The 20,271-nt window shown below is 41.7% G+C and overlaps 1 protein-coding gene across 2 annotated transcripts; it reads right to left on the reverse strand.

Moving 5' to 3' along the window:
* Positions 1 to 12,427: 12,427 nt before the first annotated feature.
* Positions 12,428 to 14,083, reverse strand: sst1.2 (somatostatin 1, tandem duplicate 2). Of its 2 annotated transcripts, XM_085795625.1 has the most exons (4): positions 13,942 to 14,083; positions 13,676 to 13,854; positions 12,677 to 12,895; positions 12,428 to 12,575 (listed from the first exon to the last, which is right to left on the reverse strand). In XM_085795625.1, exons 2-3 carry the CDS (start codon positions 13,850 to 13,852, stop codon positions 12,689 to 12,691), a joined length of 384 nt encoding a protein of 127 aa, XP_085651751.1. In that variant the 5' UTR covers positions 13,853 to 13,854; positions 13,942 to 14,083; the 3' UTR covers positions 12,428 to 12,575; positions 12,677 to 12,688. The 2 variants fall into 2 exon arrangements, with proteins under 2 accessions (XP_085651751.1, XP_085651752.1); XM_085795626.1 differs by lacking the exon at positions 13,942 to 14,083 and having other exon boundaries at positions 12,444 to 12,575; positions 13,676 to 13,857.
* Positions 14,084 to 20,271: the final 6,188 nt, after the last annotated feature.

Here is a 20,271-nt window from a genome sequence, read left to right on the forward strand (position 1 = left end):
CTGCCCCGGTTAGGCTGCTCTTATAAAGCTCTGCTGACGTCACTGATCACCGTGCATGGATGCGGGAGAGAGGGCGGGTCAGGAGGGGGCCGGGGGGTGACTGATGGTGATGGTGGTGATGATGGTGGTGGTGGTGATGATGATGATGATGATGGTGTTTCCATCGCCTTTAGTGAAATGATCCGTTTTCAAACACTTAGTCTTCACTTCCTGCTGCTCAGTTGACAGAGTTTTTCAGCTGGAGGCTCTGAGCCCAGCGGGCACGTGTCATTCTCCTCTCCCTCCATCAGGTAGGCCTATGGATCTTTATTTGTTTGACACGCTTAGAACATGATGACAGTGAGTGTTTTCTAGCACAAGTCAGTGCAGTCTGAAGAGAAGCTGCTGGTCAGTCAACAAAGTTTCATCAGGTCATACATACGTAGGTTTCAAACCAAACAGAGCCAAAGGCCCGAAGGAAAACCCTTTGAGATCATTCTGTACATTTTTTGGTCATTTTTGGTTGTTTTGTGTGTCTGTTGTTGTTTTGTGTCTCTTTTGTTGATTTTGTGTCTCTTTTGTGATTTTTGTGTTTCATGCCTCTTTTTTTGTATATCTGTGGTTGTTTTGCACATCTTTCTGAAAAGCGTCATAAACATGTTTAATAAATGTTTCCCCCTGTGTTGCTGTCTTCTGTCAGTAACAACGCTGCTGGTCACATCAAGATGGCGTCATTCCTACACACACACACACACACACACACACACACATACTTCTCACTGCTCACCTCCGCAGCTGCTCATTGTTTTTCCTCCCTATATTAAATAATCTAAAGAGAGAAATGAAACATGCATCTCCCTGGAGTTCAGCTCTGACATTACGTGACATTACTAATGTGAGGTTTGACTCACAGCTATTGACCCACAGAAGCTGCATGAGACAACTAAATAAACAGCACAGAGTTTCCTGCTGGATCTGCAGCTCTCAGGAGTCTGTCACGGAAGTATTTCACCATAATTGATGACATTAGTGATTATACAGGGCATAAACCAAAGGTATGTTTAACATAGGTTAGGCGGTGTTGAGACCTGTATTACTGTAAGAGAACACAGTCTGCAGCCTGGCTTTTGGTATACAGTCTGCACTGTGTACTTCTGTGGTTATGGTCTGTGGAGTCTGGTTGTAGTTAGAAAGGTCTGTTTATAGTCAGTAAATTCAGGTTCATTAGCAGGTGTCAGTAGAGTTTGCATCTGTTCGGGAAAGTTTGGATGACTCAGCAGAGTCTGGTTCTTGTTTTGCACAGTCATAGGTCTGTGTCTTTGTTTCTTTTGTAACAGAGCATCTGAAGACAAGGGTAGAAACTTTACTTTACTTTACTTTACTTACGTTACTCCTCAGAGTGTGGAACCCTATGGAACGTTCTGTGTTCCAAAGACAATGTTCCACAGCCTGTGTTTTAACTCGGCTCCCTGTCGAGCCCTGATCTGCAGTGATGCTGTAGACTCTGTGGGAGTCCCAGTAATGAAGCCTAACTCTCAGCAGTCACTCTGTTTGAACAATCTCCCACTGTTACACTGCAAACACTAATCACACCTCCGCTCCGAGCAAAACACACTAATACAACATACATCTCTTTAATGTGCTCTGGTTTTTACTACAAACTCCTTTACACATGGACATATTGCAGTCTCCACGACTCTGAAAATCATTCTGCTGGGTGGCGTCTGCTCTGTGCACTCATCAGCCAATCAGACAGACCTCTTGCTGATGGTGATAGAGGTCACAGAGAAGCTCTGTGATTGGCTTTTCCATCACACCAGACCCACGAGTCACAGGCTGCGGTGTCTGGTCGTCTCCCTGACTGATCAGGGAGATGTTCCATCAAAGTCGCTAAGAACATCCAGACTATGGTGAATTAGTGCGAATCCAAACCAAGCCCCGACCTGTTACATCAAGTGAGATCAGCTGGCTCCACTTGAAGCTAATTCAAGCCTCACCTGTAAGCCTCACCTGGTCCAAGCCAACACCAGTCGGGTGCCTAAAGCAAAGGAAACGCACGGACCGAAGCTTCTCCACAGCGGAGTAAAGGCTCCTTATGGAGATTTATAATGAATAAGGAATGTACAACAAGAAAATGAAACTCTGCTACTGTTAACAGGGTAACAGGTCTGGGACCCAGGTGGAGCTAATCTTAGCCACGTTAATGGAACTGAACTCTAACTAAAATAAGCGAGACTCGGCCATTTAAGCCAGATTTGAGCTAAGCGAGCTTGACCCCCCAGGTGAATCACCTTCTGACAGTCGTCTCTCACATGAGTCAACCTATTATCTTCATCATGAGCTAATACTCAAACTTTCCATTTAGTACGTTTTCTACTATAGCAAAGCATTCTGGGAGAGCAGTGCATGGTAGAACCCCAGCACGAACAGCTCAGTTGATAGATAGGTAATCAAGTGGCAGGTTAAGACATGGACCTCATGCTCAACCCTGTCTGTTGTGGTTTATTGACATTGGCACAGTGAGCATCCTAGCAAGAAGGCTGTGGGTTTGATTCCCAGGTCTGGGGGCTTTCGGTGTGGAGTTCACATGTTCTCCCTGTGTCTGCATGGGTTCTCTCTGGGTTCTCCAGCTTCCTCCCACTGTCCAAACACATGCACGGTAGGTGGTTTGCCCCTTCAAGATCCTGCATGGATTAGCAGTGCAGCCGATTGAAGGGTGGATCTTGACTTTCACTCAGGCTGAGCTGTTTGGCTGAGCAACATGGGTAAAACTGTTGCAGAGTGAACACTTTGGAAGTGAGATGAGGTATTAGTCCCTGAGGAGGAAAAGAACTGCAGGTGTGGAGGTGAACCAGGTGAGGGAAGCCACGCCCACACACACAGACACACACACACACACACGGGGGAGGGGGGAAACAGCAACACTAGGTGAGAGAAAACAATATGATGTGTGACTTTTGTTTTGAGATCCAGGAAACCGACTCCTCTCAAATCTGGAAAAATGACATACTGGTGGTGACATCTCACACCACCCTGACCCAAAAACTACACCCGTCATCACCATTTGTCTCCCTGTATCCTAGCAACAGTTGAGGTCCATCTCCCGCTGCTGTCGGTAAAGACCATTTACCCTCTCAGGACTCTGTGGTCCTCCATGTGGTCCACGGGTACAGGACCTCAGCTGTCTGTTGGGTAACTGCGGAGGACAGGACACATTTCACACCTGTCAAACTTTGTTACCACGGAAACCATTCAGAAACTTGTTGGATTATAGCAACTGTTTGTGACAGCTGCTTGGTTCAGCCTGTTGGTCAGTGTTAGAGGATGACAAAGAGACAGTCTGTAAAAACAATCTGTGCCTTTCTAAATAAACCTGAGACATCCCAGTGTCCTGGTCTACAGGTCGGTGACTGATCATGTGGACTAGTTCAGCTCCTCAGGGGACATTTCATGTCTTCTTCTGAACTGTCACTTAAAGTCATTATATCATCATTGATCTTCCTTCAGGCATTGAATTCATAAGACCTGGAGGATTCTGTCACCCCTCACCTGGCCACCAGAGGTCACGACAGTCCCCCCGTCCTCCAGACTCACCTGACGTTCAACCTGCGCACCTCTTTCCTCTCATCACATCCACCTGCAGAGTGACTGCAGTCTCTGTGAGGGTGCTGTGGTCATTCTGCTGTCACCATATGCTCATCTACAGTCGGTGTATCATTGGTCTGCAGCACTTGACTGGACACACTAATGAAATGTCTTCCTTTCAGTCAGGTGCCCTCTGCTCTATCTGTCAATCAATGACCATCAGTGTCCTGGGTCTTCTGCATTTAGTCTGTCAACCATTTCCACCATGCTATCTCCCTCTCCCTTTCATTAATGGCAGCAGCTTTGCCTTTTTTTCAGTGATAATATCTTTAGATTCTTCATATGACGGCTCCATCAGCCGCGTTTGTTCAGCCACTGAAAAGAAAGGTGCTCTTACTTTCCACTCTGTGACTCTTTTCATTCATCCATTCATTTGAGCTTCTCATAAACCCCATTGGTCCATACACAAAGCATGACTGTGCAAGTCTGTGTTGAGTCAGCCTCGATTAGATAAGTCTGGACTGCGTTGGTGGAATGACTTGAGGCTTCATTAGGAGATTGTGCTAGTTTAAGTCTCAGGTGAGCTTGGCTTTGGGTAGTGTTGTACTAAATGACTTTTAGTCATTTAGAAATGCACACAGTTACTCCAAAAAGACAGTTGACAGTCTACATCTACTATGACAACTATGTGCTGCCGTGTGCAGGAGATCACTGCTGCTGCAAAGACGTTGTTGGTACTGGAACGGATACGTTTCTCAGGTCAGGAGGTTGAAGAAGTGACGACCTAGACTGAGTGTAACTTGGGCACATGTGAAGCAGTGTATACAAGAAGCAGAATATCAAGTTGGTTGGTTACAGTAAATCAATTGGACAAGAATCCAAAAAGACATCTGGAGCATTAAAAGACAGAACAGCTGCAGCAAAGACAAGAAGGCCACTTGCACTATTTCATCATCACGTTGTACAGTATCCACCACTGGTAGTCAAGGCTGATGAGGCCTCATCAGAAAGGTCTGGGAACTACAGTACATCTATATTATCATTTAGATGTATAATATCCTGCTGTTAAAAATGTATTGTGTTTTTTTCAGTCAGTGTTCAGCTGACCTGAAGTACACTAAAGGTTGTGGTGCTCCTTTCAGATTGGTACAAAACTTCCTTTGTGTGGGATAATGAAGCAATGATGATTCTCATCACAATGTTCAGCTCAAAGATGAGGTTGCTAAGCTTTAAGACAGCGTGTGTCTCTGTGTTGTTTAACTGTTAACATGTAGTTCTGTATCTGTAGCTCTTTGTTGAACTGAGATACACTCTGGTGACCGAGCTCTGTCCTTTTAGCTGAAATACAGTGACTCTGTTATAATTGAGCCTTGGAGTCATGTGGACAACAGATACATTTTAAAAACCAAAACACATCAGTGTAGTCCAATCCTGAGAGTGTTGACATTGCGGGAGTTGGGGAGCCATGGTAACAAATTACTAGGCCAGGCCAGGAACATTGGTGGGGTGAGAAAGACACTACAGATCTTAAAAGCAGCGCCTGACACTGGACTGCCAGCAGATCAACAAGGAGAGATCTGCAGAGCTCAGGTAGAGGTAGAGGTTGACAATGTCTTTGGAAGACTGAGAGTAAGAAGGTGGTGTGGCCTCATCAAAACAGGGGGAGGGATTAGACTCTCAGACTCAGCATTTAGCCACATTTTGGTTACCTTGATTCTTAGAGAATCCTCTGTTTAGTTGTTCTTTAAATGTGTCCCTGTTTCAATGGTTTTACATTGAAACAAGGAGTAATGTGTGTATATGCGTAACAATTACAATATTGTTTTACACCCTAATTTGTACACAGATGTGCACAATTTATACAACAACCAAAGAGCAGAGTGCAACTGGTACCAGGCACAGGAAAAGGACCATACGTTCTTCATCCACTGATCCTGAGTGTAGACTGGTTCTCATATTCATGTTCAGTGAGACACACACATTGATGGAGACCACACAGGCTTCAGGTCTGACCAGGTCTGGTTAGAACCAGGTTGTGGTTCAGTGTTTTTTGAAGTGATACATCAACATGTGGAATTGAACTACCAACCTGCAGCTGTTCCCAGTATCTCTTCAGGCTTCACATGCAAATATAGTGTGTGTGTGTGTGTGTGTGTCCTCGTTACTTCCCCTCCATTAACTGAAACTCGACTGAACCCACATCAGCTCATTTACATCACACAGCAGATCAGTGATCTAGATCCTCCTCATGTTTCATCCTCCCTTTTCCTCTTCACCCCTTTATTCCTGCCACCTCAACATCTTTCCTAATGTCCCATCTTTTCTCCTTGCCTCATCTCCTATCTCCTCTTCTCATTGTACATGTCTCCTTGTGTCCTCCTCTCTTCATGTTATCTCTTCTTTCCTTTCCTTGTTTTATGTCCACTCTTTCCTCCCTGACTCTTATCCTTATTTCCTTCCCCTCTTCTCTCCTCCTTCCTGTGGGGAGGACATTTTCTCTGTGTCCGTCTAAACAGTTCTCCCAGAATCCCGCTGGGCAGTGGCAGGGGGTCACATGGTGTGTGCTGACCTGCTAATCATGTGGATGAGGTGAATCAGTGCGAGTCGGTGTGTGATGTGTGGTGTGTGTGTTTGTGATGGACACTCACCTGCTGAGTCTCTGCTCATTGATTAGTCCAGACTGACAGACACATTCACCTCCAGCCGTGCGTTTGATTGGTCGACCCACAGCGAAGCGTTTTATTGGATGGCTCCTCAGTGGGGAGTCTGCATGACGCAGGGCCTCCCGCTGCCCCCCCCTCCCTTGACTTGACCTTTGAACCCATTAAAGGTTCGTTTCACATATATTTACATGCTAATGATGTGGACCAGGAGAGGACAGAGTGACCGAGAACAAACATCATGTCAAAGAGTCTGTTGACAAGATGAGCTCTCACGTCTTTCACGTCGGAGTTTCTGCTTCTTAGCATCATTTTCACCCACCGTCTCACAGAGATAATGACTATCATCATCTTTATGTGTAGAGTTATGAAGGGTTTTACACAGGGCAGCAAAAGAGGATAAAAAGGTCATATCAGCTACATAACATCAATGATGAAGGCGTACAGAGTAGGTGAAATTATGTTTTGAAACAGGTACGAGTGTCACAACACAAAACAACAAGACAAAAACATCTTCGAGCCCTTCTGATATGAAAATACACTAACACACAGAGGTTGACAGCTCACTGCTCAGAGAAAAGATGAGTATGTGTCAGTCTGATTAGTCAATACAATATGTGACTGTTTAGCTCTCTTTTTTTTTCAATATATTTGGCGTTTTTGCCCTTTTTATTTGATAGCACACAGTATAGATAGACAGGAAAGGGGGAGGCAGACAGAGGGGGAATGACATGCAGGAAAGGTCTGCCCGACGCGGGATTCGAACCGCGGACGTCTGCGTTGAGGACTGTAAGCCTCTACATGGGGCGGCCGCCTTAACCACTGCGCCACGCACCGCCCCGTGACTGTTTAGCTCTCTTGACCATAAGGTCATGGGTTTGATTCCCATGTAGAGATCACCCCCAGCAGCAGTGGGTTTCTGGCTATGCCGAGTGAAGACGCTGCCATTAGCATCTACAATGCGATATTAGTAACATAAAGCTTTCAGCTATAGCTAGCAAAACTGACTTGGTTATTCACATCTACTTTAATATATGGATGTTGCATGAATGTTTCATGCTCTCCAGTCAAAACACAAAGGAAAACTCACACAAGCACTTAGGAGCAGTGACCCATTACTCTATAAATGTGTTAAAGTAGCAAATACAGCAGTAATCTTAATACTGTGATTATTTCTCTGACAATAATTGTACCAAGAAAATCTATAATTGTGACATCCCTATTCCAAAGCTGTTTAATTAAGGTGAAAATGGAGCATTTTTAAGGTGAAAATCTTGCATAGTTCCTCTTTAACACTCTGCCATAGAGTTTACCTTGCATTGTTGATGCTAACAGTGTTAACAGCGTCTTCCCTTTGCACAGCAAGAAGTCGATTCACCGGTCAAAACCACCACTCACTCCTCCTCAGCTCCGCCCTCTCGTTCATATATGGTTTCTTCTTATGCCTTCAATTGAATATTGCAGATGGAAATAAAACGAGCTTGAAATAAATGTGGCGTTCGGAAACAAAAGTCTCCAGAAATAAATTCATGTGGTATTTGAAGAACAGAGCGACCTAACGGTGTATCGTCTTGAAATTTCCGACCAAGTAGCGGACTTTACTTTCACTTTTGTCGATGAATATTAAATAAAAAAATAATAAATAAATAAATAAATGTTACATTTATTTATATGAAATCCAGATTTTTTTTCATTTAAGGATTCATTTCATGTTTTTAATTATTTATTTATTTAATATTGATTAAAAATAGCATTCCATACTTCTTTCAGGTGTTCAACCTGAGCTGAGTCAGTAACTAATCATCATCATCGTCATCATCATCATCATTGTCATTCTTGTCAGTCTGCTCCATCAGTCTGAGTGTCTCTCAACTGTTTACTTCCTGTCAGACAGTGTGAAGCAGCACTAACAGGATTTAGTGTGGCAGCAGCAGATATCAGACCATCTTCAACTTTTACATTCACTCCTTACATTCAGTCAGTCACACACATACACCCTCACACACAGTTTCACCCCATGAGAATGCAGATAGCGGATATACCTGAGGTGGAGGAGGGTGCTCTGTGTTCATCACAGGTTAAATGATCTTTACATACAGAAAAAAAGCAATATTACTTAAATAAATACATGTGGGACCTCTAGGTTAAAGTACACAAACCACATCACCAAGAAAATTAAGTTGTTAACGGATCCATTCAGAGCTCAGACAGTGGAAAAGTGTTGAGAATCATCTGACCATGATTTCTGGTTGAGTAAACACTGACACAATCTGGCTGCTGCTGTTTTTCTTTCTTTCTGTTCCTCTGTTCTTTTAGTCAAATGGACAGTTAATTAACTCTGCCTATGCTGGTCCAGTGGTTTCATATCTGGTTGCTGGCTTCTTTGTCGCTTAGCTTGATGTTTCTTCTTCTTCTTCTTCTTCTTCTTCCTCTTCTTCTTCCACACGACTTTCACCTGGAGAACCATGTTTCTCATGTAACACTGATGCTCTGACACATGTGCACAGCCTTTTCAACTCCAATTCCCTTTGGTCTTCAACCACCTGTCCCTCATGAAAACCATGGGCAGAATGTGCTTTCCTAGCTCCTAGCCTAGCCATGTTAGCTAGTGCCATACCTTGTAAAAGCAATGATCTTGCCTTAGGGTTATTCAACATCGACCTGCTTTCCAACAGTGATTCCTACTTGACAACCTAATGATGGATTATAAATTTGATTTTCTGTGTTTGAGGAAGCCCTGGCAACAACTGAACCAGGGTTGGTTTACACCCTTCTCTCATAGGAGCAAGGATCTCCCCACAATCTACAATGAAAGTGGTAAGCAGACCTATATCTTCTATACCTCTGCTGTCAGTCTCAGGCCATAAAAATCAATAGTCTAACTCCTACTTGCAACTGTTTACCAACCACCTTAAATTCTGAAATTTATTGATTATTATTCAGCTAATAACTCTCTTACAAGGGAGTTCATGCCATGCCTTGACAGCACCAGTATACAGCAATTCATAGACAATCCTATACTCGCTCCAAAGCTTGTGTGTTGCTCTGTTGCTGCACCTTTTGACTCTATGGCGATCTGACTTCTCCATGTGTGACCACAAACCTGTGTGTTTTAATTTATTTAATATCTGGACTAAACCCACATTATGCAAGCAGTTTTTTTCTACCTGCTTGCTGTTGATAATCTCCCAAGGAAAGATAATTTGTCAACCTTGGATGAGCTAGTCTCACTCTACAATGATGACCTATAAGATGAACCCTCAGCTCTGAAACGTCCTTCTACAACACATTTCACATTCACTCCAATTATTCAGTTTTTTATGCCGTGTACCTATAGGTATTTGACAATTTTGTGTTTTATGCCTTGTGCTTATGTTTTTACTGAGCGTTGTAAGGTGTACGCGTTATTGGTGCCTTTAAAAGCACCTACAGTATAATAAAATATATTATTATTATTAACACGATGTAGAGGAAGGTTCAGCCTCCTCCTCATCACCTGTTGTTAATCGTCTATAGAGCAGAGCTGACAAACATGACGACTCTGTGCCTTGCTGAACGGCTTCTCAGCAGGAATCATTCATCACGGGGAGACTGTAACCAACCAGCTGACAGAGTGAGATAACACACACACACACACACACACACACACACACACACACACACACTGCTATACCTGATAAGAGTTCAATCTGTTTTCAATCATTTTCAATTTATTTCAGTTTCAGCTACAGAAGCTGTCAGTGCTGTTTACTGTTTACTCCCTGTTCTTATTAAAACTTGTTTATTATTTATTTTCATATTCCAATGTTTCAGAGCCCTGACATTTTTAAACTGAAGACTTTGACTCAGACTAGAAATCATCGTCATCTGTGTTGTTGATCTGAGTTCTAATATATTTGTTTAATAACAATAGAAACACATTTGTGTGATTTATACTGTTTTGCGAAATGCGCGTTATTGGTCCAGTTGTACACATGGAATAAATCACACAGACACACACAGTCGCACACGCACGGATGCACAAATGAAATAATGAAAACACATAAACACATGAAACAGAAATCTGGGAGTAAATTAAAACACAAACACCTGCTGAGTGTGTTTAGTTTTTAATTTCTTGCAAAACAAATACACCATCCCTCTTCTGCTTCTTCCTCTGAGACTCACCACAAGACCACCCACCCCTACCTAACAATTACCACAACACACAAACTTGCAACATCAAATTTAATATGAGGGTCGTTTACAGTTTTTTTTATGATCATAACTGTTAATGCACAACATACAAACAACACAGAGTTGCCAAAACAGTTTGAGCGCTTAAGCACAACTTTGAAAACAGGGCCTCGTTTTTCAAAACACTTCACTCAATTAGCAGAACACCTCAGATCTTTTGTGAGATGAACCACTCTTTTCCACTGATGGAAATGAAACACTAATTTATAAAACAAAATAAAGCAACATACACAACATATTTCGTTCTATGGAAACACACTTGTTGCATATGACTTAATGATGTATGAACCAGTTACACACTGCTGTGCTTTACCTAAAACACTTCTCAGTGATTAGAGTACTGTAAGTACTGTAAGTACTGTAAGTGAGGTACACATAGAATCCAAATATACTCTAAATTCACCAAACAGGTACACAAGACCAATGTTGCAGCCTGATGAAAATATTATTTTATTTCTCTCCATAAACCCAAATCAGTCAACATGTAAACCAAACATGCCCCAGTTTTATTGACTGGATCTTCCAACTCCTGGGCAGAGTAGACATTGGTGTGCTAAGACAAGATAAGAAAGGATAATCTTTATTTGTTCCACAATGGGGAAATTTGTGAGTATTATGTTTAATCATTTCATTGATGAAGAGCGTTTTGAAATACTATGTATTTAACATTGTAAAAACACCAGGTGTGTCCCCCTAGCTCCGCCAAAGAAATTGTTTTGAGGGAGTTTTTCCCCTTTCTCTTCTTTTCGAATGGTGGTTTAGAGGATGAGCTCATTGAAGCAAAGTCTTCCTCATCCACAAAATCAAAAGAAATGTCCCCTCTCTCTTCTGTTGGTGTGGGCAGCTAATCTGGGTCATCGTCACTCAGATCTGCATCTGAGTCCTGAGGATTTTCTGGCACAAGGGTCAGAAAAGTGTGTGGTCTTGCACTGTAGAATGTTTTTGTGTTCATCTCTAATGTCTAAAACAGAAAGAAAACAATTCGTATTACAAACTATGTGCTATTAGAGTGCTTGTGATATGGTAATACACAAACATGTCAATTTGTTACTATGGAATGAATCGTAAAACTAGTATTGATATTAATTCTACACATTTATTCTTGATACTTGTCAGAAATGTGGCAGCAGTGAATACTCATACTGACAAAATATTTTTCATCAAATTTGAATAAAATTGAATATATAATGCTATAGTGACAGTGAATCAGGTTAAGACAGTGATAACAGGTTGAGTTAAGCTCAGTGCATTATTCAGTGAGATATAGTAACTCAACTGTGCTTTACCACACACATAACCTTATTACTGTAAGGTGATGCCCTGAGTTGATCAGAGTCAGTGTCAGGCTCTTTTCACATTATTATGGACTTACAAAACAGTGATGGTTGGGGCGGTGTTTAGCTCAGCAGCCGCCCCAGGTGTTGAGACTACAATCCTCACTAAAGAATTAATCCCCCTGGGTCATTTTAATAGATGTAATGTAACAATGCTCAGAGTCAGTTTTCTGAAGAAGTAAAATAGCATTTGTCAGAGTTAAATGTTGTTTAGTGATCTTTGATTTCCATTACTACTGAAACAGGCGATGTAGCAGTCTCTCCTTTAAGTCCCTGATTGTACCCCTGCCCACACGCACACACCCCCACACACAGCACTGTTTAACGTGTTCAGCCAATATTTGCTCTCTCTCCATTAAAGGTTAATTTGAGTCAACCTTCTCTGTCTGATCAAACACTGAAACCTGCTGTGGTTTCCACACACACACACACACACACACACACACACACACACACACACACACACACACACACACACACACACATCATCACTTCCACTGCTCCCAGTACCCCAGTCATGCATGCTGGAGGGAGGAGAGAGCGTGAACACTGGGTCCTTCTTGAAGTCAAACAATCACTAATCAGTAATTACTATCATTAACCAAGTAAGGATGGACAGAGGCGGAACCACAAATTTTGATTTCTCTCTTTAATCATTAATTACATTAATTATTCAGGTATACTGCAGTCAGACAGCCACTGATTGGTCCGTCGAGCGGCTCAGGTGAAGGTCAGGTCATCAGGGATTGGTTACTAAGCCCAGCGAATGTGGGACCTCGGCCTGGAATTTAAAAAAAGAAGAAGAGATAAACAAGAACAGGTTAAAAAAAACATAATATAAGTCATGTGGGTGTGGATTACAGTAAATAGACACTTAGATACCTGGACAGGACATTAACAGGAAGTGAAGCCTTTCCAGTAGAAGTTCTTGCACCCAGCTTTGCGTTCACGGGGGGGCAGGTTGTTTGTGGCATCAATGGACCGCTCCAGGTTCATCCTTCCTCCAGTTGATGTGGAAACCACCTCAGCTTCCCTCTGGGCATCGGCTTCAGGCAGAGACATCTGGGCCAGCAGGTCCTCCACTGCACGTTTACTCCACTCCTGGACAGAGCAGAACCAGATTAAAGAGGTCACAACCACACTGCAGGTGTTCACAACTACAGAGCTATGTTGTGAGGTTGTGTTTTCTAGAGTTCCAACAGTTACAAACCACCTTTGTGCAATTTATGCAAATACTTTTTCTGGAGTTTGAACACATCTCTGCCCCCTTGTGGCTGGAGGCCAGAAAATATACACATGGACTGTGGATGCTTCTCTCCACACTGGCCACAACAAATTTGCTCCACACTGAAAAACTTCACATAGGTTTCTCTGGTTTTTGCATCTTCTGACAAACATCTGCACACAGCTGCTTAACCACATCGGTCTATGTGTTTCACGCATGGAGCTAAAGCCAAATCTGCTTAATGTCTGTATTCAGGCATCAAAGGAACTACAAAAATGAGGACCAAGAGTTTATACATTAGAGGAAAATCTTAAAATCTAGTTAGATGTCCAGACTGATCCCATTCTACAGCAACCTGCTTACCTCGGCTTAGCAGAGAGAGAAATAAACTGGGAACAACTAACTAGAACAATATCCTCCTAGGAGAGGTTTCAAGCTCATGATCAACATGTTGTAGAAAAACTGAATGTAAATATTTGTGCTGAGTTATGGACTGCAAAAGGTTTTGCTCAGGATTTAAAGAAGTTACTGTTTGTAGCCCAGAAATGTTCAGCAAATGTTCAACACATTGACTGAACAGAACCAAGACAACCTTTGTCAAACTGTCCAACTGCTTCGTACTACTACAGCAAAATCAAACCACAGGTCTTTCTCACCTGTGACAGGAGTCCTGCACCACGAGCTCTTTGCAGCAGCCGGTGATGACGCAGCTCCAGGTCCAGGTCTTGGTTCTGGAACTGGTCCAGGTCTCTGTCAGGCTGAGAGGAAACGCTTGGACTGCACAAAACCAACACCACGAGAACAAAGATGGCAGGACAACGAACACACTGCATACCTGCCAAAAAAAACAGAGAAGGAGAAACTTGTACACCTGAGGATGGAGATTCAGTAGAAGAGCAGAGAGAGAAGATAAAGTTCCTACTGTCTGCTGGTCTGATGTGGTCTGCTGGTCCTGATCCTGATCCTGGTTCTGGGGTTGTCTCTGGTCCTGGTCCTCTGGGTGCTGCTGTTTTGAAGCCTGAATCTCCTCCTCCACCAGGTCACGAGGTGCAGTGTGTGTGATTGACAGCCGGCGGGCTGCAAGGTGATGAAGGAACGCTGACATTCAAGTTAAACAAACGTCCATTAGTCCTTATTGACTTTAAATGGAGCCTGAGCAATAAAACAATAAAACTATCAGCAGCAGCAGCGTCTTCCCGCTGCCGGCATTCATCTACAGCAAATACAACGCCAGAATGTTGGGCTGAAGAGGAGAGGAATTAACGGAGCATTCAGAGGATTAGCAGACTTCATTAGCACTTGCTGATATCTCCATTAAACAAAGAGGCAGCAGCAGAGAGTCGCCCACTCAACATTTAGTTAGAACAAATACAACTTCATACTGAAGAAAAACACTTATCATATATTGGTTTAAAATGTTCTGCTGCGGAGAGACTGAGTGGAAACGACATCAGGGAATCCCAAAAGTCCTCAGTCACACAGCAATGACTTGACCAACACAATGTAGAGAGAGAAGTCAAACTTCTCTAAGTAGCTACAGTACCACCGGAGATTGATCACCATGAGATTCAGCTCATCTACATTCACCTCTCTCCTACAAATTTAACTTATATTCAGATGGTCTAAAGCATCACATAGATGGAGATATGATAAGCAGATGTAAAACTACACTGAGATGGTTTTGGTTCTTAAAAACACTAATATAGCTTCTAACAGATCAACACGTCAAAGTGTAAAATTCTGAGCTTTAAGGTGTTCGCACAAATAAAATGAAGGCATTGAAAACACTGCCATAAATTAACTCAGATTTAAAGATAGAAAGTTATGTATGCTATATAATGTAGAATTGGCCTATTTTGACCTGGGTTTGATTTTCCTGCTTATATGTCTGAAGATGATGACAACACACACACACACACTGGTTAATTGCTGATTAATTTATGACACTGTTTTCGCAGATTCATCAGGTTGAATGCCTGATATTTAATCAGATTTCACATTTCATGGTTCATCCTCCTCACTCTCTTTTTAAATGCTGTTTATTTTTCTTCTCTCTCAGCTTGCTGCTTTTTTTATGTCTCATGTACTGTGTAAATAAACTAATAACTATCACACTGGGTCTAGATGAAATCCACCAAACGAAATGAATTTTCTATCACTGGACAACTACACAACAGAAATAAACAACACAAACACATTAAAGGTCCCCTGTAGTTCATGATCAGCAGCTATGCTCTGCTGCCTGCTGTGCTTTCCCTGCTGTTACTACATTTACTGAAGGGAAAGATCTGAATATTATTCCACCACTGTACTGAAATCATGTGATGAGTGAAGGAAGCCCATGGGATACAGCTGAAAGCCAAAGGAAAAGCACAAACTTTTGCAGATTGTGTGTGGCTCCCCTCTTTGAGGCACCATCCCTGCATCACTTAAGACTGTGGTTATCAAACCTCTCCTAAGAGAAACCTAGACACCGCTGCTCTCAGTAATTACAGGCCAATCTCAAACCGCCCATAGGCGAGCTAATTGAAAAAGTACTTTTTGCCTTTATTTCCCCCAGAGGGGATTATTTCAGTACTCTTCTCTCTGGTTTACCAAATCAGACCGTTAGACAGCTACAGCTTAGTCAGATGCTGCTCCTTGGGTTCTTAGTATAACTAAGAAAAAAGAACATGTTACTTCAGTTCTCAGGCCTTTGACAGACTTAAAAGTTTGACTCTATGACTCACTAAAGTGATCTGGGCCCTAAATATATTGTATAGGAGCTCAATATGTCTCTAAGTTAGTGGAGCCCAAAGTTTAAACCAATCAGGTCAAAGCAGAGTTCAACCATTATGTTGCCCCCTGCTGGAAACCAACTGGAACCAGCTCCCACTGGAGATCAAACCTATAACTGGCTTTAAAGTTAAAAAAAACAACAAAAAAAACCAATTCTCCTCCTTCTTCACTCAGTCTCTTACGCCTTAATTAGGTATGATCTATTTCATAATCTGTGTTTCATATTGTTTTTATAAAACACAGATTTACGAGCCTCTGGTTCTTGATGTATTCTACGGCACAATTTGGCTCCTGACTCATATAGTCAACTTCAAATTTACATGAATTTTATTTTGGGGGGGATTTTATTAAAGGTGATTAAATTAATTGCATTGAATATATCTAATGTGTAATTTCAGTAATAGAAAAATGTTTTGTATCTGTCCCAATATTCTGGTGAACCCTGTTATAAAACTACATAAAAATCTGTTAAAAATAATGAACATGTGACCTGCACTCAGTGATAATTTAGGACAGTAAGGGACGTCAAACTTCTTCTCTCATTATTTTGTGCAAAATGTTGAAGATACACCACAGCAGATTAATTATTTGTCACATCTGTTAATACAGTATTGTAGTTGATCTCTCAATCAATTAAAAAAAATTAAAATAAAAAGACACAGTTAAAATGTGTAAAATTCAGTTACCACAGCAGAGTTTACTATACAAAACAGTATTCAGTAAGTATTTCTCAATATTATACATTATTTGATATTAAATTATCAATAAAGCTGTCATAATACAAACACGTTTGTAAAACAAATTGCAATATGAGTACACTGATTTCATTTGAGAAACTGGACATTGCTGCAAACTAGCCCTTGATGATTTTACCTCTTCTCTGTGAGGAGGGAACTTGATTAATCATTCAATCATTTTAATAATCCCATCCTGTCTAATACTGGACCCAGTCCAGCACAAAGATCCAACAGAACGGCTGTAGAGAATCTAAACCAGTTTATTATCTGCACTTCATCATGAACCAGAACACGATTTATGGAGCGGAGCCTGGGAGCTAGTTGAGGCAAAAAAAACTTGATAGCTGCATTGCTTTACTCATGTAACAAGCTTCACTCAATTTCACATGTCCTCTCAATTTCACTGCAGCAATTTTACCAGCAAAAATATATGAAATCTAAAGTCCTACATGCGGATATATACACAGTAAATTAATAATGTATGTAATAATAATGCATATACAGTATGTGTGGTAAATTGAATATGTGAGGGCATTTAATATCTGTAATTTGGCTTCAATTCACAACTCACACTACGATGAGACAGTTTATGAGAATGCTTTTCATTGGCTTCAGCTCAGCGTCTAATAAAATCATTCTGGACAATCTACTGTAATCAGTAAACCACTGGACTTGGGCCTCTCCAACTCCATCTGCACTTGGGTCAAGGGCTTCCTCACAAATTGCCCACGTTGTCAAACTACCACCCTTAGCATCAGCATATGTCAGTGCTGTATGATGACTCTACTCACTGTACACCTATACCACTTGTACAGTACACCACGGTCCACTTGAGCAACACCATCATCAAGTTCGCTGACGACTCAACAGTCATCAAGCTCACCTCAGGGGGCACGAGTCAGCATACAGGAAGGAGATCCGGAGACTGGCAATGTGGAGTGCAGCTTGACACGAACCACCACAAAACCAGCAGAACTTCAAAAGGGAACTTTCTGAGAGTGTTTAACTATTGATGTTTCAAACGAATCCGCTAGGGACATGGGGGGGGGGGGGCTTTTATGAGATCTTGCAAACCTTGTTCACATGTCTGGGTCAGTTAGGCCCATGGTAATATAGATACTTCATTGACTGACTATCAGTGCGGCCGCCTTCCTGGATGGGTACCCGCTTTTGCATCCAGTGCATTCACTTCTATTGACGAAGGAGGTGTACAGGTATACACAGGTAAAATAATCATAACTCACTGAATCTTCAACCAATTTTCATGCAGTTTGGTTTGTTAGAAATGGCAGACATGTAGTTATGATACATGATGCTTTTGTGCATTAAAAATATGGGCTTCCATACCAAAATACTTTATGCTTCTTGGGAGCTTGTTTGAACTCATTCATGCTTTCTGTTGATTCTGTGATCAAAATCAGATCCATTTAGGTGCACATGTATATTATTGGAAAACATGTCACCATAGTAAGCACCATACATCTTTAAGTAGCCTTTAGCGACAAGCTTTTAGTGGCCTCGACCAACCAAAAACAAAGATCTGCCTGCTACAGGAAGCTGAAGCTGGATGAGGAGCGGCTGCTACACACTGACACTCAGTTTGATGGCTTAAATGGACTGAATCCGCATGAAAAGTTGACCAACTGACAATCATTTGATAAGTCACACTGTGATTCACAGTGAGACTCACTTTCAAGTTATTGCAGTTGTAGTTGATGAAAACACATGTTCCACTTACATACAAACAGAAAAGAAACATACAAAGAGTTAAATACACCAGGGTCTGTAAGGTCCACAGCTGGATGACAACATCCAACAGCACAAAGCCAGAGGTTAAAAGTGTGAGTGTGTCAATCTACTCTCTGAGCAGTGTGGTTTCCTCAGATCTGTTTGTTTTTGATGCAGCTGAACTGAAACAGCAGTTCACAGTCGGCCCCTGGTCCTGTGCCCAAACTGGCGTTTGCTCCATTTGATGTATTTACTGGTATTTTATGAGACACTTTGTCTGATCTCTCAGAGTTGTGTCTTACAGATCAGTGTTTCATGTTACCTTAGTTTATTATGTTTTCATTTTTATAAATTTGACTGTATCTGACACTTCTTATTCTGATCATTGTGTTATGTCTGCATGTCATTGTTGCTCTGCATGTGTCATATCTCAACACTGTGTTCTGCTACTTGCACAGTGTATATTGTCGCTCTTTCTTTATGAACGTGTAATTGTGGACTTTGGTTGCTTCTGGCAGAAACAAAGAAAATGTTTGAATATTAATAATCAGTGTGATTGATTTCCCATCTGTGAGTTCAGATGATTAATCTTTGTTTCTGAGCTTTGGAGATAAAACTGATTTGACTTCTTCCTCATCTTCGTCTTCTGCGAATACTAATAAACAACACATTAGCGGCAGCTGGTTGCCGCGGTAACACATTAACAGCAGGCAGCCGCCACTAAGGAGCTGCTGGCATGAACACACACACAGACACACACACTCTCTCATGATGGGAAAGTGATGACATCACTCTTCCTCTCTGTGATGCGTACAGTTTTTCTTTCCACACTGAGTGAAATCACAAGCTGAAAATAACAAGAAAATGTAATTAACGATCAAGATCAGACATGACTGAGACAGTGACTAACACCATCCAAGTTTGATATTTTATAATAGGCTATTTATCAAACACATAGATCTTATATGTATGTGTGTGTGTATGTGTGTGTGTGTGTGTGCATATATTACATTTTATGGTACATAATGTGACTAAAGATATTATTCACTTGTGTAGAAATCCCACTTCACAGTCTGATGTACTATGTTAACTCTAGTGAGAGCTGATGCTCATGCATCAGACCAAAAACAAACAAAAAAACAAAAACAAATGCAAGAAGAATTGTGTTTTCCGGGATGAACTAGAATCACAGCATAGTCTGCAATGAAACTGGTGGAGTCTGTGTATATCATTGTGGTGTGAAGTGGTAAAACATTTGCTCGCAGTTGTTTTTCTGGGCTTTTAGGTCTGTTAAGCCTCTGCAGTGAATACTGAGGGTGCAGTGAAACAGAAGGTAAGTGATACTCAGTCACTTAACTTATTTAAAATGTTTTGTACAATGTAAAATAATCTTGTACGATTAGTTAAAAGTTAAACACGGGTTCCCTACATTGAAAACTAGGCCTGAAGATCAACTTCCTGAAATCTTGATCAGGCCTTAAGCCCTGCCCACCAACTACTTACTCCAAGGTGAGAGCTGAGAGCCTCAAGATGATTGGAGGAAACATCAGGGACACTCAGTTAGCCTAGTTAGCAACCCTGATTTGTTTATGTTTTTTATTAGCAGTGGGTTACACAGTGTTTGGTTGGGATTGGCAGAGCTGGGTCCAGTTCCCTGGCCTGGGGTCATTCTGGGTGGAGTTTGCATGTGTGAGGAATCAAACCTTAACGCTGAATCTGGTCTGCTGGTTCCATTCTGGCCGGTTCGTACTGTTAAGAATCAAAACTGGACCCCAAAATGAGTTGAGCAACGAACAGATAGAGAGTGAAAGCAGAGACCAGTCTTAAAGCAGATATCAGTGGAATATTTTTGTTAATATAAGTCCTAAATAGTCCTATTTTCCGTCAGCAATCACTTACATGAAGTATTTCAGCCTAAACACGAGTCTCTCCGTCACTCTGCTCTGCTGTAACCCGAGGAGAAAATTTTCCTTGTGGGATACAAGTGTTATCCAATGAGGGGAGAGAAC

Source organism: Trachurus japonicus, chromosome 13 (genome assembly GCF_045865225.1).
Source record: "Trachurus japonicus isolate A0001 chromosome 13, Traja_1.0".
Lineage (NCBI taxonomy): Eukaryota > Metazoa > Chordata > Actinopteri > Carangiformes > Carangidae > Trachurus > Trachurus japonicus.